The 27,358-nt window shown below is 36.0% G+C and overlaps 1 protein-coding gene across 1 annotated transcript in view; it reads right to left on the bottom strand.

Moving 5' to 3' along the window:
- The window catches only part of PTPRK (protein tyrosine phosphatase, receptor type, K), a 587,115-nt gene that overhangs the window by 96,679 nt on the left and 463,078 nt on the right, over nt 1-27,358 (bottom strand). Inside the window, exons 11-13 of the mRNA XM_011951661.1 lie at nt 26,502-26,607; nt 13,936-14,209; nt 10,877-10,913 (exon numbers count right to left, since the gene is read on the bottom strand). Of these exons, the coding sequence (XP_011807051.1) occupies nt 10,877-10,913; nt 13,936-14,209; nt 26,502-26,607 (417 nt within the window). The remainder of the gene's footprint in view (nt 1-10,876; nt 10,914-13,935; nt 14,210-26,501; nt 26,608-27,358) is intronic.

Here is a 27,358-nt window from a genome sequence, read left to right as displayed (position 1 = left end):
TGTATTTACCATGAGTGTTGCCTAAACATTTCCTGCATTGCTTTTTGTTTTTTGCTTTGTTTGGTTTTGTTTTTAGAGACAGGGTCTTGCTCTGTTGCCCAAGCTGGAGTACAGTGGTGTGATCATGGCTCACTGCTGCCTCAAACTCCCGGGCTCAAGTGATCATCCTGCTTCAGCCTCCCAAGTAGTTGTGACTATAGGTGTGTGCCACCATGCCCAGCTAATTTTAAACGTTATTTTGTAGAGATTGGGTCTCACTGTGTTGCACAGATTGATCTCAAACTCCTGGCCTGAAGGGATCTCTTGCCTCAGCTTCCCAAAGCACTGGGATTACAGGCATGAGCCACCATATCTGGGCATGCTTAAAGTGTCTTTAAAGTTTTTCTGGCTCCTTTACCAGAAGTGTCCATTATTCAGGACATAAGCCCCCTGTCTTCCTTTTTTTTTTTTTTTTAAATCTTGGAATTAGACTTGTCTAAGCTCCACCAATGTGGTCTTTTCCTTTCTTCTCGTTTTCTTCATTTAGATCGTCACTAATAGTGAGCATAATACTCCAGTTTTGTAATGACCAGTGGATGCCTCTGTGATGTTCCCACTTTGTTTTTCCCTCCCTCTTTCCTCTTTAATTTCTCTGGTTTCCCAGCTTTTTTTTCAGCACATATCTAATGGTTAAGGAGTAGTCAATGAGAAGGGCCTAAGGTCAGGTTTTTAAGGGGCCTAACGTCAGATTTGTATACTTCCTTAAAATTCTGTTCAATGCTGTATCTACTTACCACCACAATTCACAGACTTTATGTCATCATGTATTTTTCTTCCTTATCTTTCTGTTGTTTTCTTTATCCATACCTGAACATACTTGAAATACCTTTTTTTTTTTTGAGATGGAGTCTCACACTATTGCCCGGGCTGGAGTGCAGTGGCACAATCTTGGCTCAATGCAACTTCTGCCTCCCGCGTTCAAGTGATTCTCCTGTCTCAGCCTCATAAGTAGCTGGGATTACAGGTGCCCACCACCACACCCAGCTAATTTTTTATATTATTAGTAGAGATGGGGTTTCACTATGTTGGCCAGGCTGGTCTCGAACTCCTGACCTTGTGATCCGCCCGCCTCGACCTCCCCAAGTCCTGGGATTACAGGTGTGAGCCACGGCACCTGGCCAGAAATATGCTTTTAAATACCTGTTCTTATTTACTCAAGTAAGAGTTTGAAAACCTGAACTGCATACATATTAGGTGTAGAAAGATAGTAAAATTATGAATGGATAAACATAATTTTTAGGATTGTTCAGCAAATAATGAATGAATCAAGGTATTATATAAGCTGGTATACAATCTGAATAGCAAATGACTAAATGAGCTGTCATTTCTTAGAAAGTTCTAAAGATTGTTTTCAAGAAATCCTATTCAGAAGTGTTCAAATAAAGTAGGCCCATATTCTCTACTTAGAGAAGGATTTGGGGGAGATACAGGCTATGGGTGACTTTATCTTATGTTATAACTCTTTATCTAAAGGAGGTCCTTAAATCATCACTCAGATTTCTCTCTTAGTGTCAATAATTAATTTTCTAATTATTTTTCATACATCCAAATTTTCTGCTTCCTTAATTGTATGTATAATTTTTGGGATTTTCTCTAATTTCTTCAAATATTCTTTTAACTAGCCCTTGAGACACTTGATATAGATATTGTACAGAAAAGAGTTAACGTAGCAGGACTAAGACTGAAATTCTTGGAAAGGGCTGCTTGCAAAGTTGACCTTGGCCTGAAGTCCGGAAACTCGGATTTGGGAGGGTTCCCATCATTCCCTGAGAAGAGTGGTTCATTGTGCCTAAATTGTGCTTTATGCTAAAAGTCTAGTTTCCTTCTGGAAGTAGGGAATCTTGGCAGATGCTAGCAGGAAGGGGTTCATGTGACTAGTCACCACTAAAAACCTTAGGAACTGAGTCTCTAATAAGCTTCCTTGATAGACAACATTTCACATGTGCTGTCCCAATTCCGTCCTGGAGAAATAAAGCATGTCCTGTGTGATACCATAGGAAGAGGCTTCCTCTGAACTTTGTCCATGTGACTTCTCCCTGTCCTTATTCTGCTGTGTATCCTTTCCCTGTAATAAGTCATAGCCATGAGAACAGGACAACTCACAGGATGATCACAGTCCTCCTTGTGAATCACCAAATCTGAGGGCAGTCTCGGGAACCCCTGAGACAGATACCTTTCTAGATAATATAATATTTAAATCATAATACATCTATATAGTTACTGCATATACCTTTTAACTTTTATTAGTTATTTTATCTCTTTTTTACAAATTAAACAATACAGTGTATATTCTTTGTTGTCTGGCTTTCACTCAAATAATGTTTGTTATACTTATGTATATTATTTTGTGTAGTCATAGTTTGTATTCTTTGCTTTAGAGCATGGCATTATGTGAATATACCCAACTTATTTATCCAGTCTACTACTGGTTGTTGCTGGACTGTTTCTAGTTTGTTGCTTTTATAAATAGTGCTGCTATAAATTTTGTACTACACGTTTTTGGGTGTATTGACATACATATTTCTTTGGTGAGTATCCCAGGAATGGAATTGTTAGGACATAGGTTAGTTTACTTTCAGTCTGTTTTGCTAGACAGTTTTCCAAAGTGGTTGTACAAATTTATACCCCCACCAGCAGGATGGTATGAGATTTCCAGTTATTTTACATCCTTCTTAAGGCTTGGTATTTTCTACACTTTTTCATTTTACTAATTTTAGTACAGGTATAGTGGAATCACATTGTGGTTCCAATTTGTATTTTCTTTTTTTTTGAGATGGAGTCTCGCTCTGTCACCCAGGCTGGAGTGCTGTGGCCGGATCTCAGCTCACTGCAAGCTCCGCCTCCCGGGTTCACGCCATTCTCCTGCCTCAGCCTCCCGGGTAGCTGGGATTACAGGCGCCCGCCACCTCGCCCGGCTAGTTTTTTGTAGTTTTTAGTAGAGACGGGGTTTCACCATGTTAGCCAGGATGGTCTCGATCTCCTGACCTCGTGATTCGCCCGTCTCGGCCTCCCAAAGTGCTGGGATTACAGGCTTGAGCCACCGCGCCCGGCCCCCAATTTGTATTTTCTTGTTGAGCACCATCTCATAGGTTAATTGATCATTTTGTATTTCCTTTTCTCTTAAGTGTCTGCTCAATTGTTTTCTCCATTTTCTAGTGGATTGTCTCTTGTCTCTCACTAGTTTTAATACTTTTTCAATACGTTTTTGATATGCCCTATTTCAGATATATTTATTATATAGATATAAGTATATTTTCTCCTCTGTAAATTCCGTTTTACTCTCATAATGGTATCTTTCGACAGGAAAGAGGTTTTAAGTAGAATTCATCATTTATTCCTTTTGTTCAGCATATTTCTGTCTTCTATCTAAGAAATCTTTGCCTATTATTTTTTTTTTTAAATTGTTGAAATTTTTATTTTTTTTTGGTGGAGGATGCAGGCATCAATCTTTGCCTATTGTAACATCGTAAAAGATGTTCTCCTATATTCTTCTAAAAGCTATATTGTTATAACTCTTACATGCAGCTGTATATTTTTTATATAGTGTGAGTTAGGGGTCAAGATATAATGTCTTCCATATAGATATGGAAAAAGTACCATTTATTGAAAAGAGTATCCTTTCCCCTCTTCCCTACAGTTTTACCTTTGTCATAAAAAATGGTGAATGTGTGTGTGTGCATCTATTACTGGAGTTTCTCTTTCACTGGTCAGAATTTTTATTCTTGTGCTATTACTACACTGTCTTAATTACTATAACTTTACCATAGGCCTTGATAACATCCAGGAACTGTATTTTGATTTAAGAGTAGCCTTGCATATTCTTATTCCTTTACATTTTCATTTTGTCTTTAGAATCAGATTGTCAATTTTTTTAACAAAATTGGGATTTTGAATGCTTTAAATCTACACATTAATGTAGGAGAACTGACATTTTACCAATATTGAATCTTCTAATCCATGAACATGGTGTGTCTTCCCATTAATTTAGGTATTGTTTAATTTCTCTCAATAAGGTTTTGTAGTGTTCAGTGCAGAGGTGTAATCTATCTTTCACCAGACATATTCCTACTCTAAGTTTTAAAGATACATTATAAATGGCATCATCTTAAAATACTGTTTTGTTGCTGCTTCTCTACTGATTTTTGAATATTGATGATATAACCACCCACCTTAGTGAATTTTTCTTCTGAAATGGATTATAAATTAGTTCCTTTAGGTTGTACCAATTTGTTTTTCCAGTCTCTTCTAAGTATGTGATTACAGCATTATAAATTAGGTTAGAAACTCTATCCTTTCCACAGTTAACAGTGACAGTTTGATCAGTTTATGAATGAATGTCATCACTTCTCTCCTGTAGACGTGGCCATAAATGTGAGATACCTGCAACAGGCTTCTCAGGAAAGAGAGGGTAATAGGTCAGAAATCTCATAAAACAGTTTAATTTCCACAATAGCAAAATGCTTGAATCACCTACAGGTCAGTTCTATTTTTTTCCATTTCTCTCTTTATCCTAGCATCCCAGTTACTTCATTCTGCCAAAAATAATTAGACTAGTAATATTCCATATGCAAACAATAATAGTTTGCTACTTTTAAAGGAAAGAAATATTTAACTTACATCTAACTTGGGGTTGGGATGAAAATAGTGATCATGAACCTCTGAAGGTCCTCAACTCATATCTTTTCTGTTTCGGTGACTTGGCTATTTCTCTAGGAACATGGTGGAGAAGAGTCTACTTATACTAGCAACGAGAGCAGAAAGAGAGGTTCCGGGGTCCAATTTGAAGTGAATTAAGATGAAACCAGTCAGACACAGTGTATTCCAGATATACAGTAGTAATGGGCTAACTGTCACCAACTTTAAGAATTCAAAATGTTGGGAAAAGATGAATGTTGAAAATTGTATGTGTTACTCCTTTTTAATTTCTAGTTCTGATCTTATGCTTGAGAACTATACAAATATTCAGAACTATTATTTCTACTTTGACTGTAAAATTTAAAGACATCCACCAATGAAGTCAGGGTTCCTCATTAGCAAAATATGGTACATTCTTATGCTACTTAGTTATGTCCATCCTTATGACACTTGATAGAATTTTAATCTCTCATCATAATGTCCTGCATCCCAAATTTAAGTAATAAGAGGTAATAATAGCTAGATTCCCTTTGGACTCTGTTGTTGCGGAAAGTCAGGGACCCCGAATGGAGAGACCGGCTGGAGCTGCGGCCAAGGAACATAAACTGTGAAGACTTCATGGACATTTACCAGTTCTCAAATAACACTTTCATAATTTCTTATGCCTGTCTTACCTTAATCTCTTAATCCTGTTATCTTCATAAGCTGAGGATGTACGTCACCTCAAGGCCACTATGATAATTGTGTTAACTATACAAATTGATTGTAAAACATGTGTTTGAACAATATGAAATCAGTGCACCTTGAACAAGAACAGTAAAACAGAGATTTTAGGGAACAAGGGAAAACAACCATAAGGTCTGACTGCCTGTGGGGTCAGGAAAAATAGAGCCATATTTTTCTTCTTGGAGACAGCCTATAAACGGACATGCAAGTAGGGAAGACATCACTAAATTCTTTTCCTAGCAAGGATTATTGTCCTGGGAAAGGAATGCATTCCTAGGGGGAGGTCTATAAACGGCCTCTCTGGGAGTGTTTGTTTTATGCAGTTGAGATAAGGACTGAAATATGCCCTGATCTCCTGCAGTACCCTCAGGCTTACTAGGATGGGGTAAAACCCTGCCCTGGTAAATTCGAGGTCAGACCAGTTCTCTGCTCTCGAACCCTGTTTTCTGTTGTCTAAGATGTTTATCAAGACAATAGGTGCACTGCTGAACATAGACCCTTATCAGTAATTCTGCTTCTGCCCTTTGCCTTGTGACCTTTGTTTTGCCCCTTGCCTTGTGATCTTTGTTGGACCCTTATCAGGAGTTTGAGATTTTGCCCTTAGAAGCATGTGATCTTTGTTCTCCTTTTTGTCCTTTGAAGCATGTGATCTTGTGACCTACTCCCTGTTCTTGCACCCTCTCCCCTTTTGAAATCCTTAATAAAACTTGCTGGCATTAAGGCTCAGGTGGGCATCATGGTCCTATCGATATGTGATGTCACCCCGGAGGCCCAGCTGTAAAATTCCTCTCTTTGTATTCTTTTTTTTGTTTTTTGAGATGGAGTCTCCCTCTGTCATCCAGGCTGGAGTGCAGCAGTGTGATCTCGGGTTGCTGCAAGCTTCGCCTCCCGGGTTCACGCCATTCTGCCTCAGCCTCCCAAGTAGCTGGGACTATAGGCACCCACCACCACACCCGGCTAATTTTTTTGTCTTTTTAGTAGAGATGGGGTTTCACCGTGTTAGCCAGGATGGTCTCAATCTTCTGACCTCATGATCCACCTGCCTCAGCCTCCCAAAGTGCTGGGATTACAGGCGTGAGCCACCATGTCCAGTCTGTACTCTTTCTCTTTATTTCTCAGCTGGTCAACACTTATGGGAAATAGAAAGAACCTATATTGAAATATTGGGGCGGGTTCCCCTGATACTCTGTGCTCTAATACATCAACTCATTCATTCTGATTAACTCACTCGAATAGATCCATCACACTGAAATGTGAGTACCAGGAAAGCAAAGAAGCTATAGAATATAGTCATAAGAATAGCGGTGATTACAATGAAAAGACAATTCGAGCTAAACTGTCTTCCTATCACAGAATTCAGCAGAAGAAAACTCATTTGAATAAAACCGATATAGACACAGACTAGGACTCAATTTCATTTAATTCACATTAGTTTATAGATAATATTTTTAACTGCTTTGTTACTAAAATAAAGTCTTAGCTTTGGCAAAAGTATTCTGTATTAGAATATGACATATATATCACAATATAAATTCACAGTTAAATAAATAAAAACAACTCTAGTTAGTTAATAAATTTGTCTTAACTCACATATAAACTGCTCTGATACTTTTCATAATTGCAGACAGTACTGTAACTTGTTTGATTAAACATGAAAGCTGAAGCATCTACCTTACATTTTGTTCAAATTCAATTATCAACTCAACAAATATTTATTGTATCTAATAGGACTCTCACTCTGTACTTGTCCCTGGCATATATAGTGATGTATATATATATATATAGAGAGAGAGAGAGAGCTTCAAACTTGGCTAAATAAGCACTTTCTTTTTGTTTTAGTAAAATGTTTTATTTTCTATTATAAAGATGATATGAATATGTAACAATGAACTCTGGTTTCTCCATACAAAATACAACTTTTTCTAAATAAAAGGGTTAGAAAAACAATTTCCAGAGAAAGACAGAGTGAGCAAGAGAAACACACATTTCGTTCAAGGTACTTTGTCCCACACTACATTTGGAATGTTTATAAGTATTCATTTTAAGTTTTCAAAAAAATGAGAAAAAAGCAACAGACTATTGCATACGACCTGAACAGAAAATTTGTGTGGTAAAAGGTCACACTGCAAACTGGAATGTCTTATGGAGGGACACCAGAACTAAGTTCTTTTCAGTAAAATTGATCTAAATACAAAGGATATTAGGAAAGCAAGGTTCCAGCTCTTCAGTATGCACAACTGACACTGGAAAGAGGGTCAGGGGCAGGGCAGGAGAGGGTCTGACTATGAGACAGGTGGAACACAAGACTTGCCCGTAGCAGTCATCCAGGATGAAGAAAGGTCCTTTCTATGTCCTTTCCATTCAGCCCAGGGATTCCTGGGTAGGGTAGTCCTTCTTACTGAAAGTGGCTTATGTACTGAAAATGCACCTCGTCCCATAGAAGGAAACTTTCACTGAAGCTAGCAAGGGGAGCCTTTCAAACTCCAGACTCCCCTATAATACACTCAGTGCTGTTTCTAACTCTGGTCATGCAATTTTTAATGTTTAATTCATTTTTTAATACTGGGAAATACCTTACCTATCTACCTACGTATCCACACACAAATTTATAAGAGTAAAGTGCACACATTTTAAACATACAGTTCAACAGCTTTTTACCTACATATGCACCTGTGAAATACTGAATCATTCCTTCACCAGAAGGTTCTTTCATGCCTCTTCCCAGTCATATGATTATGCTATTTTGACTCTTAAATGTGTCTTGAAAATGCCCTGTCAGAAAACTTTTTATTTTCATATTGAAAAATTTCACACCAAAGCTGACCATACTTGCATGTTAGTTTAAAATGTAGTCAGTCAATAAGTTGATGCTACTTTAATAAATGCAGTAGTTTTCCGTTTTCATTTCATTTCATTTCTTTTTTTTTTTTTTTCTTTTGAGACAGAGTCTCACTCTGTCACCTAGACTGGAGGGCAATGGTACAATCAGAGCTCACTGAAGCCTCAAATTCCTAGACTAAAGCAATCCTCCCATCTTCCAAGCAGCTGGAGCTACAGGTGCATGTCACCACGCCTGGCTACTTTTTTTTTGGTTTTTGTAGAAACAGGGTTAGCTTTTCAAATGTGGAAAAAATGCTAACTGTTCAGAGAAGAAAATATATTAGATCTGGGCAGAAACATTAAAAAACAAACCAACAAAAAACCCTTAGTTTCTCCCCTGTTCTCACAATCTCAATCATGAAAATTTAGTTTTGTTTTTATACATATTTCATTCATAACTGTCTAACCTAAATTATGTCCCTCTTAAGTATAAAATTATTAGTATAATGATAAGATAGTTAACACATGTACTATTTATAATATGCTAAGCAGTATTTAAGCACTTCATATATATTTTATTTTATTATTTTAGAGACAGGGTCTCACTCTGTCACCCAGGTTGGAGTACAGTGGCACGATCATAGCTCACCACACACTGGAACTTCTGGGCTTAAGCGATGCTCCCGCTTCAGCCTTCCAAGTCCCTGGGACCACAGGCGAGCTCCACCAAGCCTGGCTAGTATTTATTTTATTTTATTTTCAGTAGAAACAGGGTCTTGCTATGTTGCCCACGCTGGTATCAAACTCTTGACCTCAAGCTATCCTCCCACTTTGGTGTTGCAAAGTGCCAGGAGCCACCGCGTCTGGCCTATATATGTTATTTTAATCCTCACAACAATAAGAAGGTGTAGGTACTCTATTATTTAGTTTTTGGAATGAAGGTTTACATAATTTTCTCAATACTAAAAAACTCCTAAGGGACACAGTCAATATTTGAAATCAGATAGTACAAGGCCAGAGTCCTTTCTCTTACTCAGTACATTACACTGCATTACTGAGACCCAGAAGTGTAGCAGAACTAGATTATTAGACAAATAATGAACTATTTTTTTTTTTACCACTTCAAAGTTTCTGGCAATTATTTTATGCCACATGGTAAGACTGTTTCCATGGTAAGACTGTTTCCAGGATCTCAATCCTCCTATAGTTTAAATGTCATATGATATTTGTCATTTTTTTAATTTGTATTGAGAGAGAGATATAGAAGAACACAGACATCTCAGCCAAGAGCAAATAATGAAATAACTGAATAAAAAGTTATGTTCGGATAATATACAGCTATAATTTCTCAGTTACAGAAACATAGCATGACATGTCTAAAGAACTTCAGAGGTCAATGTGGGACCCTTTTACAATTTTGGTTCTACTTTAAATCTGGAAAAACATAGATAACATAGATCTAAATGCCTTCTTCTATTATCTTTCAAAAATTTCAACTCTCATTCCTAATCCGTAAGCTAAAGTAAAATCCTTATACACCATATGTATCTGACTGTGTATATTTTCTCTTTAATAGTTGCCTTTTAAAATAAAACTATCGAAAGGAATCTTCACATGTGAATTGAAAAAAGTATGTATTTTCTCTTCCACAAAGCTTCTTTATTATTCGCAAGAGTTAAGGAGAAAGTCTTTCTTTATTGCCTTACAAATCAGGAGTAAAGCACAAATGCTGATTGAGCAGACTGATGATTAGATGGAGAAAAATAATGAAAGTTGCCAGTACAAACAGAATATTGCCATTCATTTTTACCCCAAATGAATCAACCACTAGTCACAAATGTGGGTCTGCTACTAATTCCGGCAACAAACACCCAAAGAACCAAGCTTATGAGGAGGCCCATGTCTGCATGCGGATAACTTTTTCATGTTTCTCTAGCTAGAATACACCAAGTAGCAATTTCTCCTTTGTTGGCACACTCAAGTAACTCTTAAATGAAGAATCAAAAACACAGAGAATGCAGGAGACTTTCCCCCACTTGGAACTCTAAATACTCATTCAAAGATGCAAATGTTTTCTCTTGTCAAAGAAACTAAGCAGCTAAGTCATAATATGCCTGGTCAGGAGGAATTGCCCTGACTATTAGCTAGCCATCACAGATCTGATTTCTCACAGTAAGTTTCAAAAAAAAGTAAATGATCTTCAATCTAACTGCACTACTGATGAAGATATGGACCAGTCTCTATCCCTATCATCTTATATAAGCATGAATTAGCTTGGTTTTACATTTGATTGTCTACGATGGAAAGTAATAGAGGTTTTTAAACTGGTGACTTGCTATTTTCATCTGCTATTGCTGACCTTTTCCTAAGATACTGGTTGATCAGTAGCACAAGACCTTTCAGACACCAAATGGCAGAAATAAGTCCTTCTAAGGTTTTCTAGATCTTTCCTATTACCATAACAAGATTCCTTCAGTCAAGTACTAGAGGATGGGAAGTAGCACCCCAATACTTGTTAAAGACACCCAAGTGAGTCACAGAACTAACTGTAACAGAAATGCCATATTTAGTTAGCCCTGAAGCAGGGAACAAAGTCCTTCTATTTTAGAAAAGTGGTGAGTGTAGTTAAAACAAGCAAAAAAAGCAAACCTCTTACCTTTTGTAGCAATGCGTACACACTGGGTTTTAGTTTCCTGATAGAGGAAAAAATGCAAAAAAAAGGAGTCAATGTATAGATAGTGTTTCCTGTTTCATAAACTATAATTATTATAAAGATCCATCTGGGGTCATAAAAAGGGATTATAAACAACAGAATTTTAATATTAAGAAAACTTTTAAAAATATGCCTCCCTAGGGATACTTAAAAATCTAAAATAATAACTTTGAAAAATATTTTAGTTTTTATAAAGATGTAAATATCTGTTTTTCCCTTGCAATGAAACAAGTTAGTTTGTGACAAGTAGTATAGCATTCTATTTTCATATACAGTACTTTGTAAACTATCAGAAAGAAAAATGTATTTGCAAAACTAATAAAAATCAGGTCCAAATATAAATTTAATTTTCATCTGAGAATTATAGACTCAGACCAAAGTTGGACATTACATACTTTCATTTGGATCTCAGCATGACCAAAGAGCTAAATGACAGCAGTTAGAAAGATTATGAAAACATTGTATCATAGTTGTGGTGTAATTCATCTCTTCTTTCTTCCTTTTAATTTAGCTATTAGGAGTTAAATGTTTGTCAGCATAGATAATTTTCCTCCTCTTGCTAGATAGAGCAGATATACAAAGTAGAAGCAGTAGGAAAGGACAAGAAAAAATGTCATTATTATTTTTAATGTTGTAGGGTGGCAGTAGGAGACACATGTCCCTGCCAGCTACTTTTGGCCCCACTCTTCCTCCTTTAGGACTTAGTTGAGTCAGTGTACATCCTTGAATATACAAGAGGTGAGAAAAGGTATCGAAGCCAGTAAACAAAACAGAGGTGACCTGTTTGCAAGATGCATTTATAACTCCATCTTGAGTAGTTCTATACGGTGATAATTTATAAAAGAGTTTACAATTTCCACTTAAGCATTTTTTAAATTTTTAAATTAAAATAAAGTAGTGAGGGGGGAGTTAGTAATTAAAAATAAAATTTTGCATTTCTATTACTTGTGGCCTGAGACCTTCATGGTAACCTACAAGAGATTATTTCACATTCCCATAAAGGCCCAAAAGGATTTTCATTTCCTAAAAGCTATTGCTGTTAACTTTCTATCGGCATTACCAATCTCTGTTGGTAGAAGCCACATCAACTTTAAAACTCTTTGCTGCCGGACTCAGTGGCTCACGCCTGTAATCCCAGCACTTTGGGAGGCCGAGGTGGGCAGATCACAGGTCAGGAGATCGAGACCATCCTGGTTAACACGGTGAAACCCCGTTTCTACTAAAAATACAAGAAAAGTAGCTGGGCGTGGTGGTAGGCACCTGTAGTCCCAGCCACTCGGGAGGCTGAGGCAGGAGAATAGTGAGAACCTGGGAGGCAGTTACAGTCAGCTGAGATCACACCACTACACTCAAGCCTGGGCGACAGAGTCAGACTCCATCTCAAAAAAAAAACTATTTGCCAAGATAACTGTGAAATATATTGTTGCTATTCTGTACTTTGACTAAACCACAATGTAGATATATTAACAATTGGAAGAGAAAATTCATATCAAGAAGCTTTTAAAGAATGCAGAGAAAATCCTTTGTAAGTAACAGACATTCATTAACACTCCTCTGGTATAACAGACCAAATAACCAAAGTTAATTTGGAAGCTCTCTAAAGATGAAAACTCTCAGACAAAACTATGCTTCCTGCTCAATGCTACATTATACCCAGAATGGACTAATAACTTCCGTAGTGTTCTGTTTTTAGAGCAGCTCGGTTGTAACAATGGTATGGAATGATGTGTGGGCAGGAAGTGGACACTGGACTACTCTTTAAAGACCCCTGTTCTTTACAGGTAAACCAGAAGAGGAGAAGAGCATCTTCAATCGTGAGCAGCCTCTGACTTTGGAGCACATCTTAGAAGATGCTGTGACCTTTTTCTTTGCTACCTACAAGCCAACCATATAGGCAAGCAAACAACAAAGCTTTCATTCAAAAGCAGCTAATCAATACCCAAAGCTCTCATGGCCCCTGCATAAATGCAAACGGATTGTTATGTCTTCCAATTAAACTCTTCCAAGATATAATATACTGATGCAATTGTATATCATGTAGCACTCCCAGGTGCTCACCTTGGGGACTCAATTACATAAACCCAGCAATTTCCTATACGGCTTCAAGTCCATTAAAATGTCATCATTCTATTGGATTTTAAATTGTGAATATTTCTATCCTCAACATTTGTTTTCCCTCTATCTCTGTCTGCCAATAAATAAATAAATAAATAACAGTAAGTTTTAGGAAAGAAAATCTTCCAAAGAGAACAGCATGAGGCATGAAAGGCCAGGTTGTTTTCTCACATGCGGAACTGCTGGTCGTTTCTAATGTCCTGTTGTGTTTTCCTCTTCAATATTCATTTGGGATCAGCGGCAGTGTTCAAAAACAACTGTGTCCAAAATGGGAAAAGGAGGGGCAACCAGGGAAACAGAGAGCAGCCTTCTGTGATGGCTCAGCAGCCAGTCATCGCCAGGCTGCCTTTTGTTTAGGTTCCGTCAGATATACCACAGGCGCCCTATTACTTTGTAATCAGAGGATTGTTACTTGTTATTTACTATTTGGCTTGAAAACCCTGAAAAGTTTATAAGGTTTTATTAGCCTGCTGTGGAACACGCATTCTGTTTATCCTGCAGTAAATTTAATCTCTTGAAGTGTGCCACCACTGAGCAAGGAAGACAGAACAATGCCGGATCCTTACTGGGGGTGGAGTTCCGGCAGCAGCACACCCACCTTTTCAAATCATTTTACTCTCAATTGCTATTGTGGGCTTTCCTGAGGAAGCCTCCAGTAGAAGCAGTTACTAGGAAACAGGAACCCTGTGAAATGGAACTGGCGTGCGGCCTCAGCCCTACAGTAGACCCCAAACTGTGCACGCTGTTGAGAACAAAACCCCCTACATGCAAATTTTCTTTCTTTCTTTCTTTCTTTTTTTTCTTGACAGATGCTACTGAGTATTTATAAAATTTGACTTCAGCTTTTCTTCAAAGCAGGGAAAAAGCAAATCCTGGAGGAAGCTCACCTTCTCCACACTGCTCATTGCCTGGAAATAGATGTTGTATCCTTTGCGTGGAGCCAAAGGAGGGTTCCAAAAGCCTTGGTAGGTCCGATTGTCACCCACAGTGAATGGGGCAGGCTCAGGCAGGTTTCCTGGAGGGAGTTCTGCAGCAAAGTAATAGGGTGCACCCCCACTCATGGCATTTTGGTATGTGACAGGAACCTGGTAGCATTCCATGGCTCCCGCTTCTCTCTTGGTTCGGTGTGGGTGCAGTTCTTCCACAACAATCTGATAAGCACTTTGGGGAAAAGAAGAAAAAACAACAACACATCAACACACATATACACACATATTTAGAGATTTGAGATACTAAGTTTTTTTTTTTTTTTTTTTAAGGAACAAGGGGTTTAAGGGGTTGACTATTAACATACAACATTTCGAAGTATTTAAAGTCAGTCTTAACCTGCTACACTCTTTTCAGCTATTTTGCAATAAAATAAAAAATTCACATAGATGCTGCTGTCCCTAACATCACCGTAGTTACAAAGAAACTGATAAAAATAAGAACAGTCACCTTAGGACTTTCAACATTTTTAAATGTTGAGGAATGAGCCACCCTAATAAGGATTCTGACATTAACCAGAGACACATCATAGATTCAGTTCTTTGTCTGATATTTTTAAATGTTTAAAGTTAACATTTTCCCATGAAATGAGATTACAGAAAGTCCAGCTCCAAGGTCTAACAGAATGACTGCCTCAGGGCGGTGCTAGAAGCACCCATTTGTGGTTGTCACAGCCACAGAGACAGAATGTACTGACAGGCTTCTCCACCTCTTGACCTTGCCATGGCATCTACATTGGCTCAGAGCTATGCAGATCTAAAATACAAGTGACATGCGGCAATACGGGCACAGATGGACAGAAATCTGTCCTCACAACTGAAATAGACCGCCTCCTTCTTCTGGAGTTGTTAATAATAAAATGTTACAAATTGTAGAAACAGATGGCATTTGGCCTATTAAAGCTCTAACCTAAACCTTCTCATATCTTTAAGTCTTAAAACTTTTCTATAATTGCAATTACTTTACAGAGGAGAGAGAGAGAAAACACACACACACACACACACACACACACACAACAACAACAACAACCAAAAGGCAAATTTAAAATAAAGATCCCCCTGATCTCTACCAATATTTTTTAACAACTCTGAAACTGGTATATTAATAATATTCTTTTTTAGTAGAAAATTCTGTAGGTTAAAATTTTTTCAGGTAAAATATTACCATGAAAGTTGACATAATTATATTTTATATATTATAAATATATTTTAAAATGTTTTAAAATTCCTAAAATTCTGGAAAAATATATGTGGTATCTCATGTAAGTTGAACATAAATTGTATGTAGGGCTGCATATTGATATTCAATGGATCTCCAGGAGGAATAGAATATATTCTTTAAGAGATTTCCATGAAAAAGAAAGAGGTGGGTAGGTAGAGGGAAGTGAGAAGGAGAGGGGAATAGAGAAATATATATATATATATAGAGAGAGAGAGAGAGAGAGAGATACACTGAACATGTGTCTATGAAAATTAAAACAGTTTAGACTCTGGTATAAAATTCTAATTTAATATAAACTCTTATACCTACAAATAAAAGATCTTCATAGATTAAACAGAAGGACATCAAAAGAAAGAGTTAAATCATAATTTAATTGATAAAGATTTTCTTTTCTTCCTAATTATTCAAGCTCCCATTTTCCATTAAAATATTGCTAATAAATCAGTAGGTTGGTATCCATCTCGTTTCCTATAAAAAGCGAACAGAACTTGTATTAATGTCAGAAATTGAGATTTGAGCAAGCAAGGCAGAAGTCTATGTTATTTCAAATTATATGTGCTGCATCGTTCCCTATACCTCTGCCAAGTTGGGTTGCTAAGCTTTTAAGAATGCTACTGACAAGATGCATGGTCTCTGAGGCATCCATGGAGCAGGCACTTGTCAATTTTAAGATATAGAAAATACATAAGCATAGCCCTGGAGAAAGAAGAGAATGATCATAGCTGACATATGCTATGTTTTATTTTAAATTTATAATTCATATTTGTATATTATACATTTGCCTGTCCTGTGGATGCATGCACATATGCATATAAACTCCCTCATACATACTCTCCAAACAAATGTAATCTTATATTCTCACCTTAAAGAATAATAATGATAATTACCTATCCTTGTTAATCATTAATCTAATCCTTAAAAATAGATTCCTCATTAATTATCCCATACCTCTAGAAAAAAAAAAACAGAAAATCTAGTGAATGTTCAATCTTAACTAATTCTATTACATTGACAGAGATTCTACATTACAAATTAAGGATACTTCATGCAAGACAGCTTGTCTATTCAGATCTATGAGGAGCAAAGTAAACTGCCAGTGTTGGAGAAGAGTGAAGGAAGAAAAGGTGCAATAGGCTCCTTGGGAAAGAGCCTTAAGTATGGTCCCACAGAAAATAAAAATCAATGCCTTGGGTTGAACTTTCAGATTTGGCCCTATTCTCAATGAAATGAAAGATAAATTATTTCAATTTTTTAAGTTCTAAAATACAAGTGACATGCTTGTTTCATAAAGAATTAAGAAAATGATTTCCACATATATACAAATATAAATTACAGTGCAATGCACTTTAATCTTATATATCTTTTCTCTACCAATATTATGCATTTATTCTTTGAATGGTCATTACGGAAATGAAGTATTATATTTTTGTTACTATTGAAACTGAAGCAGAGAAATTGAGCTCCATTAAAACTTAAACCAGGAGCCTCACTTTGTTCATTCTCTACTTTATACTACAGTGTTACCAACTGAATATTTGTGCCCTCTTCCCCCAAAATTCATGTTAAAACCCTAGTTCTCAAAGTGATAGTATTTGGAGATGGGGCCTTTGGAAAATAATTAGGTTTAGAAGAGGGGCCCTCATCAAGAACCAGATCCAAGAGCACCTGGATCTTGGACTTCCCAGCCTCCAGAACTGTAAGAAATATTTCTTGTTTAAGCCACCTAATATTTTGTAATAGCAGCCTGAGCAGATTAAGACATATACATACAAAAAGACTTCTGAGAATTGGCTTCCAAGCATACTTTCTAAAACATTCTTTGCACGATGAGTGACATTAGATGGAAAGTTAGTTGGAGATAACCTGATCATCCCACTCTATACCTCTCCCACTCTACCACCACCCATACCAGGAGAAACGTCTTCATGATATAACATTCAGCTCAGTTTCTAGATATTTTTTAACCCCAAATATGTTTAACTCCAAAAGCTGATACAATAGCCATTACCTTTTCACATATTATACTTACTTAAATGCCCATTATCCTATTTTGAAACCACACTTGAATATGTGGTTTCAAATAGGATAATGGGCATTTAAGTGTTTGTGAAATGAATACACCGCTTTTGCCTTTTCTGTTGATATTTTTGCTTAGGACATTTCTAGTATTTCTTTTTCTTTCTTCATGAAAGTACATTTTTCACCTGAAAAATCCTGAACATTATTTGAAGAGTAAGAATTTTCTCAATTACCTTTCTTCCTGTGACATTGTATCCATTAATTCATTTTCATTCAATAATTATATATTTAATAGTTATCATGCAGGCTCTGAGGACAGAGAAGTTAAAAAAAAAACAACAAAAAACCTGGCTTTCAGGGACCTTATATTCACTTTTATTTATTGAAATTTCTAGTGTTCTACCATTTTTAGAATGCTTTCTGCCCCTCTCAAGTTTGATACACTTTAAAACAACAACAAAACTAAAATATATACTTTCTTTTAAACTCTGTCCACTTACGAACCTGTGACTGTCCATGGTAAGCATTTAAAATGACTGAGACAGCTACCCAGAAGCAGATCTTCAGAGTCTTTTAAAGTCATCTCTCATACTCTCTTTTGCTATTATACCCAAACCAAACTGAAATTGTACTACTTTTCTATAACATCACCCAGAAATACCCCTTCAGTTTAAAATCTTGATACACACCTGTCTGCTGTACTGCTATCTTTCCGTTCTGGACCCCCTCAGCATGTTACCTTTTCAGGATACTGAAAACATGAAAAGTACCTTTCCTTGTACCAGTATCCCTCAAAATCCTCTAGTGGCATTTTACTCTCCTTAGTTGGGCTCAGTCTTTAGTAGGTGTCTTTCTGAATGCATCACTTTGTGTATCTATTTCTACCTTTTTTCATGCCCATTGAAGAGGCATTTTTATAACTCATACAGAGATCAATTGTAATCATGGTGAGTCTTTAAGAAGTATTTACATTTAGTGAAAAACAGCTATAAAAATAACAAAATGTCACAATAGTCTATGTTTAAAAGAAACTATCTTTACTTCATTGTTCAATCTGAGAGGTTGTTCTCTAATCACGTTTCCAATTTTTAAATCTGTTTCTGTCCTTATTATTTTCTTATTTATCAATACAAATTTATTAAAAGACAGAAATAAGAAATGAGAAATCGCATTAGAAGTGAGTTGACAAATCACATGAAATGGGCTTGTGCTTCTTCATTCTTCTGGTTGTCTAATTACCTAATGGTTCTAAACTCTAGCTAGATCTAAATATTATGTGAGCTCAGTATTTTAGTAATTAAAAATATTCCAAAGTCATCATAATATTTTTAATCACTCTACACATAGTTCATATATTCCCCATTCCTTTTAATAAACTTCAAAAATATTTCTGTTAAATTTAAATTATGTTAAATCAATATATGGGTATCATGAATCTTCATTCAATACACAAAATATGACTTCCTTATTTTTTTAAAATTAAAATGACATATCTTACTATATTATATGGATGTTTCTCAACTTATGATGGGGTTATATCCCAATAAACCCATTGCAAGTTGAAAATATTATAAATTGAAATGCATATAATACACCTAACCTACTGAACATCATAGCTTAGCCTAGCCTACCTTAAATGTGCTCAGAACATTTACATTACCTTACAGTTGGCTAAATCATCTAATACAAAACCTGTTTTATAATAAAGTGTTTGATATCTCATGTATTACATATCACTAGCACAGGATAATATCAACATTCAAAATTTGAAGTACATTCAAATTTCAATGGTTTTGCATCATCATTTTAAAGAAAAATCATAGATTGAACCATCAAAAGTTGAGGATCATTTGTTATCTAATTTGATTAAACATTGGTACGTAGTCATTTTTTTGGTTTTAGAGAGGCCAAATAATGACTTCTCATCATATAATTTCCCCTTAGTTGTAAGACTAAGAAAGAAAATGGATAAGGGGATTTTGCCATTAACTCAAAAAGAGACTATGTGATACATACGGTAGACAGTATTTTTAATTTAATGCTTACAAAGTATGAGGCTGAACCCCAAATTACCTATAATGGCCTGCCATAGATTTTTTTAAAAACCCATTACTAAGTAAATACTCTGTGAACATGGTTATAGTTTTAGCTTGCACAACCTCTTGGTGACAGCAAAATAACAAGTTATACAGTGGTATATAAACAACCTCAAATTTAATCTAAAATGTCCTCTTAAGGCTTTAGGAGAAATTATCTAGCTCCAGTATTTTACTATTTCTCTTACAAACAATCTTCTCAACGTCCCAAAGCTATGATTGCTTCTACCGCCAATATTTTAGTGCCCCAGGGGTAAAGATTTAACTGTCATCCCTGGTTTTTTTTCCAATCCCTGGTTTTTACCTTTACACACCTGAAACACATAAGTCACTTCTCTCATGACTAATCTCCCTGTAAAAGGAACTAACAGTTACCAAATAAACACAGCTCAAAATCCCAGCATTAACTTTAATAATTCCTATCTTTAACCAAGTTCTATCTCCCTGTAATTTTTCTTAATAATGCCTTTTAATATACTATTTCTCTCTATCCTCATTTCTTCCATTCCTTCAGAAGTCAAACTCTGTACTTTTTACACTGGGGTTGATAAATTACTACATTCCTTACCTTATATCTCCATTCTTGTTTTATCTCCTGATATTTATTTTCCATTTGAAGCTGGTATGACCATTGTTACCCAAATATACTAAACATACAGTCAAGAATTTCCGACTTTCTTGTCTAGTTTTTCTACTTCTGCCATGAAGCCTTCTTGAACTATCTCATTCCTCAGTACTCTGTATTCTAAAGACAATGGAGTAATTTTTGAAGTGAGGATGATTGAAGGGCGACATGGGGGTAGAAGTCATAATCACATGGATGCATGTTTAATCTTGTTCCTAACACAATGACAACAATTATAATGAAAAAGATCCATTGATCAGAACCATAAATAGTATTCTCAAAAACTCTGGGGTGGAAAAAACAAAAGGCTTAGCATTGCCGTCTTATAATATTTATTACTTATATGATACGCCAGTATGTGAACGTGGCACCTTACATGTACCAACATGGTACATTACAAATATGTTTGATATTATACTGTTATAAATAGTTTTTTAGGCCGGGCGCGGTGGCTCAAGCCTGTAATCCCAGCACTTTGGGAGGCCGAGACGGGTGGATCACGAGGTCAGGAGATCGAGACCATCCTGGCTAACACCGTGAAACCCCGTCTCTACTAAAAAATACAAAAAACTAGCCGGGCAAGGTGGCGGGCGCCTGTAGTCCCAGCTACTCGGGAGGCTGAGGCAGGAGAATGGCGTAAACCCGGGAGGCGAAGCTTGCAGTGAGCTGAGATCTGGCCACTGCACTCCAGCCTGGGCGATAGAGCGAGACTCCGTCTCAAAAAAAAAAAATAAATAAAAAAAAAAATAAATAAATAGTTTTTTAGGTATATGTCTTTTCTTTAGCAGATTATAAGCTTACTACAGAATGTAGCTGTTCTTTTTAGCTTCAGTTCATTTGTTCACTAAATATTTATTGAGTATCTGTTACACGTCATGCATTATTTTAAGTACTGAGGTTAAAATAATGAAGATAGTAGTGAAAGTCTCTGTTCTCATGAAGTTTACATGCTAGTGGGGAGATACAAATAAAAAATTAAATTCAGAAAACCAACACACATCAAGAAGGGATAAGTGCTCTAAAGAAAGATACATCAGGCTAAAGGAAAGAGGGAATGATGGGAATGCAGAGTGCTACTTTATATGGGTTGGTCAAGAAATCCCTATGTGATAAAGTATCCATTGGGCAGAAATCTGAAGAAAGAAAATATTTATACTACGTGGGTACATGTATTATCTCTTCCTGCATAACATATTACTCTAAAATTCTGTAGCTCAAAGCAACAAACATTTATTATCTCACAGTTTCAGTGGGTCAGGAATTCGAGAGTTGCTAAGCTAGGATGGGTCTGGCCCAGTGCTTCTCATAAGGTCATAAGCAAGCTGTGGGTTGGGACTATGGAATTCTAGAGACAGGAAAGAAGATTTAACAAGAAGGGCATACCTCCTCCTATTTTTGGTTAGAAAAATTCTAACGATTCTACCTACTATGATTCTAGAGAATAAACATAAAATTAAAGTAACATCTATTTGATCTAATTGGACCATATGACCTTTATGCCCATAAAATAAGGCAAAAAGATTATTTCAATCTCTGGTTAAATTTCAAGATGGTTTTATTTGGAATTCAAGTAAGCTCTAGGTCAGGATAGTGGTTAGGAAAATCAGAACTATTTGATATCTTTAAATGTATGTAATGAAACAGGCTATTCTGCAGGTGGATGAGGATGGCCCCAAATTTTAAAGCTATGTGACCCAAGGAAGACATACAACCCTAACATACATTTGTCTGTTAAGCTATCAGTGAACTCAGAATATCGGACAATTTCTTTTCCTAATTTAACTGTGGAAGAAATGGTGGTTTTGACTTTATTTCATGACTATATTTTAATTATCAAACTAAATAGGTGGTGCTTAATATTATGAAATGCAAATTAGATGTTCTCCATAAATCAAAGTAACCCTAGAATGGGTAGCTTCCTGCAGCTCAAAATTGGTAGCGTTTCTATTTGGAAAATGCTGAAATACAATACATATTCATTTATTAACTTTACAATGAACAGCCTCACCACAGAGAAACTATGTTTTTACAATATGCTGCTGTTATTTTCATTCTTTGAAAACACAGCTACATTGGGTCAATCTTTTAATAAATGGGACATTCTATGCATTATAATTTGTAATTATATTTCCCCAGGTTAGAATTTTAATTCATTTTTGAAGAAACCTTTTAGAAAAAAAGAAAAGGAATTATGTATTCTAGGGAATTGATTCTAAATGTAGACAATACTCATTTTGAATACAGTAATGATTGTCAAGTGATGACAGTTGTAAGGATAGATCTCAAAAAGTTGGTAAGGAGATTCGAAGTTCTACTTAAGTCAGGCAACAATGTTCAGTTTTTAGAAGGATTATAAAATCAAAAATTAATTTTGTCAAAGAACCACACTTGCCAGCACTGCATCGCACATGTTCTACATTAGCATAGGGAGGCAGTAATGGGTAACAGAAGGACAACGTGGTTGGTGAAACTTAGTGCTGCATTTTGCAGAATGGGATTTTTCACTGTGGTCATTACTTCTTATGTAAACACCATGATCTCTTAGAGATTAAAACTTAGTGAAAATATTGGTGAGGTAGACAAAATTTACAAAATAACCCCTCTTTTCATAGAGAGACCATTACTTTTTTGATTTGGGTAGCAATACTAAAGTATTTGTTATCACTTAATAACCTCAAAAAAGAAAACCTTGAATTCTGAGATGTCTTTTTGCTCTGCTATCACTTCAAATATAAAAGCTACCATCTTCTCTCACCTAAAGTCTCCACTTAAAACTCTCTTCCCACGAAGCTTTTCACATTCTACTGATCTAAAACCTTATGTAGGAGGCACAGCCTTTCCTGCATTTCCATTGCTACTTTCTTAATACGGCCCATTAGCACTTCTCACAGGGACTACTCCAGCCTTCTGGATTATCCCCAGTCCATTCTCTATGTTTCTATCAGAGTGAGCTTTCTAAAAATGTAAAACTGCCCACGGTCATTTCTGCTTACGGTCCTTCTGTGCCCACCTTCAGTTTTGGGGCTGGCACTTAACAGCCTCTCCCTTTGCTCCCTGTTCACCTCTCCAGCATCAGCTGCTGTCAATTCTCCCACAGACCCTTCACTCTCAATGACCTAAGCTATTTGCAATTTGTAAATGCATCAAGTGACCCTTGGCCATGCTCATTTCTTCCTCTCCTCACAAATTCAGTTCTAGCACCACATTTTCTAGCTCCTATGATTGCACTTATCATACATCATTGTTACCAGTCATTAATTTAGGAGTCTACCACTCACATGGGTGCACATACTATTCGCTGTAAGATTTCTATTTCAAGTGTGCAGCTCAGCTCCTGGCACATATAGAATGCTATTAAATCAACAAATTTATAGAAACCATTGCCGATTTCAGCTTTCCTAATAAAACTAACTCTGTATAACAAGATTTCCTAGTTGCTATGGCAGAGGATTGTAGCACTGGAGTTTGTTTGATATTAGGAAGACCAAGCAGAAAGAATACATATTTCCACTGGAGGTAGGATGAATAGATGGTGAAATGCAAAATGGTAGAGGCTAGTAATGCTATAATTAGGGAAGGACAGAACCCAGTATTTAGGTTCTATGATAGCCAGTAAGCTAACTCCTGGATGCTCTCAGAAGATTTAGTTGGGTAATATGTAGTTCTGGTTTATTTGGGAAGGCAACAGGGGTGACAGGGGGAAGGGTCACAGAGTAGAATAGCATCGAGCATTAGCAGAGAAGAGATTTTGATAGCCTGACATAAAAAAAGAAAAAATTGACTGGAAAGTAAAATTGCTTCTAGTACATTTGAAGTGAGTGATGGGAATCCAGTCAAAGATTTGAGATACCAGACCATAAATTCAATGGTAGGAAAATTGATTACATTAAATTGAATCCTCATTTTCAAAAAATTAAGGCACTGGATTAGATAAGCCTCATGATAAGGTTACAGTTGCTGGTAGAGAGACTGAAAGTAGAAATGTGGTCAGAGGAAAGAAGACAGCACTACCTGACTGAAGGATTCAGAGGGTAAAGGAGGCAGGGCTCATCTGAAGTCAGATTACTTGACTAGACCTGTCTGGTCCCATCACCTGGCACCCGCCTGTGGGTGAACTGGGCAAGTCATTACAAAAACTAAAGATGGACTCAGTGGGATTAGCCTATCAGTTAGAACGCGGATTTTATTTTCCTGGTGGTAACATTCACTTCAAAAAAATCTGTCACTTGTTTATATTATGATTAAGTTACTTCTTCTTGTAATATTCCAGGATTTAAATTTATTTTTCTGAGCACTAATCTCCAAGAATGTATAATTTGAAGTTCTCAGTCACTGGCTCAATTCCAGAAAATTTCAAAAATCTTGCCAACAAATACAAAGAGGAGTGTTTCTAATTGGTCATTAGAAATTATATAAAGGTAATAAAGTAAAAGACTTTAAATTTACAAACATGTATCAATAACATATTGAGTTAACAAAATTCTTGAACATCAGCTATGAGCAAAGGATTTACAGTAAGGCTGCAGCCACGTCTGATAGTCTATGACAAACCTGGGCAAAGATTCTCTGTTTTGTTGTGGTCATTTTATTTTTGATTTACAATACCTGGCACAGTGACTGGCATAATAAATGATCATCAATGTTTGTGAAAAAAATTGATTAAATGAATAAATAGTTAATGTAAGTTACATTATATAGTACAGTTATGCAAAAATAATAAAAAATATGATGTGTTTGCAACTTATGCAAAATAAAGTTGAATTCACCCAAATATCTAACTTTTAAAAGATAAATGCAAATAGCTGGTAGCTGATTTAAGCACCATTAAGAGAATTGAACACCTAAAAAGTAAATTTTGTCCCAGGTAAGAACATGTGAATGACCCTGATTACTTGTCAATAGAAAAAGATAAGTGCAGACATTTTCTCTTTCTACTTTGGATCAGCAATCAGATTCACTCACAGATCACTGATTCATGAACAGCACTATATACTTACTTTGAATTTTCAAGTTGCCAGTGTTTCATAAGTGTTTATATTATAAGTACACCCTCAGCCATCTCTTTTTCTCTGGTATAGTGTTCTCATGATTTTTAGCCAGACAAGACTCAAGAGTTTCCTTTATGACTTGTATTATTTTATCAATACATTCTTTTAAATTAAGAAAAAATATTTCTTAATTTCCAGTGATACAGGATTGTTTTTGGTTATTTGAATGGCTAATATGTGCTCATGAAGTCACATGTATACTTTTTACACAAAGAACAAAGATTAGTTTTATTTTCAACTGAATGTGTAAACGACTTGATATAAACCAAGTATGAAGTGCCTACATGGATTTCTGTGCCTTTATTTATTTCTCATTAGAAGTTTGATAATGAAATGTCCACAAAATCACATGTTTCAAATGGAAACTTGTTTAAGTTTTGGATATTCATCTAATTACAAATGTGCAGAAATTAAAATGGTTGAAACAATTTGACTCAGTTCCTAAAATCCACATGGCTCACAATTTTCTGAAAGATGGGGATGTTAGATAATATGAGACTTTACTGTTGAAAAGATAAAGAAAATGGCAAACTGAACATTCAGTTTACTATGGAATGCTTGATAAGGAACAATTCAGGAATTAAAAGGTCCCATAGGCTTCATGTGTTATAACTATTTTGCTTTTATTTCCTCAAAGCTTCTTATTTTTCAGTCATTCATATGAAATTATTCATAACTGATTTACTGCATTGTACAGGAGTTATTTTCTCATTCTATTTCTGACAAATATCTTCAAAGCTCTTACAACACAGATACCAAGAGAGGAAGTGAAATGAAATGGGACTAGATGGGGGAAAAAGGGCAATGCTCTTAAGTCAAACTGCACAGAGAGGTGAATGGTTCAGTGCATGAATATCTCAAAAATGCCCTTAGAAGTTTGCTCTGAACTACAGGTCTGTCAGCAGGCTTTGTCCAAATGAAAAACTAACAAACCAAAGCAAACCAAACTAAACTAAACAAAAATAAAACTTTCCTGACAGAAATTCTCCAATGAATGTCTCTTAGAAATGAGCCACTTTATTAGCTGCTAAGCAACCTTGAGAAAACATTTCTCCCCCTGATTCCTTTTTCTTTAACTCTTATAGAAAAAGAAAAATCCTTCCCCCTGCCCGCCCAGTTTCTTATATCTCAGTTTCAGTTACCTGTGTTTCAATTACCTACAGTCAAACTCGTCCAAAAATAGGTAAGTACAATAAGATATTTTGAGAGAGAGAGAACACAATCACCTAACTTTTATTATATAGTTGTTTTATTTTATTATTAGTTATTGGTTGTTGTGAATCTCTTACTGTGTCGAATTTATAAATTACATTTTATCACAGGTGTGCACATATAGAAGAAAACATAGTACAGTCTGTATAGGGTTTGTTATTTTCTCTGGTTTTAGGCATACTTGGGTGTCTTGGGATGTATATACCTGTGGATAAGGCAGAACTATTGCAGTTTTCTCCTCTTACCTGATAGGAGCACCTTTGGCTTGTGCTGGTCTCAACAATACAGTTATTGTGGTGGCAGTTTCATTGAGAGAGGCATCAACTCCTTCATAGTCAGGTAAAGTTGGAGCTGATGAGTGATGAATGAGACAAAAAAAGGTTCAATTAATTTACAGTAATATATTATAGGTCAGAATGAAGAGATGATCTTAAGTTAGGAAAAAAAAAATTCACCTAATTATCTACAACGTATCTTGTTTTATAGCATAATATCTCCAAATGAATTTCAACTCTGGGAACTTAAAACATCAAAAGCTAGAAAATCAAGATTTGTTGTGGAAATTTAAATAATAATCTGGCAATTTACGACACACATTCCAAATATTTTGTGAAGATGCTCTCCTTTTAGTTTCCTGAGACCTTCAAGTGAGTAATGATGGGAGGAAGGGAAGGTAGTAACCGAGAAGACTCGGCAGCAGTGATTATGGAGTCACATAATGGAGATCAGGAGCTATGAACAGCAGGAGCTGACGTCAAGGGCTGCCTGGTGAAACAGTGTCATTTAGGATCTTATAGTGTAGAAAGACCCAGTATTCTTATCCTAATGTTTTTCACAACTCTGGTCACAAGAGAAACATATCAAGAAGTGTGGTGAATGAGAATGGAAATCTTAGTTTTTGTTCATCAGGGATATTAGGTGCCAGATTCTTGAAAAGAATAAATTTATAAATTTTTACAATATTTGATAATGCTTAATTGGGGACTGGGATCTTGAGGGGGAGAGTTACTTCAAATAGCTTTGGATGACTTCTATGTAGAAAGCTGTTTAAGAAGTATATACTCAATGAAATGTGTGCATTATCTCTATCCATTCGTTGAAC

The sequence above is a fragment of the Colobus angolensis genome, unplaced genomic scaffold (assembly GCF_000951035.1).
Source record: "Colobus angolensis palliatus isolate OR3802 unplaced genomic scaffold, Cang.pa_1.0 Scaffold322, whole genome shotgun sequence".
In the NCBI taxonomy this organism is placed as follows: domain Eukaryota; kingdom Metazoa; phylum Chordata; class Mammalia; order Primates; family Cercopithecidae; genus Colobus; species Colobus angolensis.
This window is presented reverse-complemented; position numbering and strand designations above follow the sequence as displayed.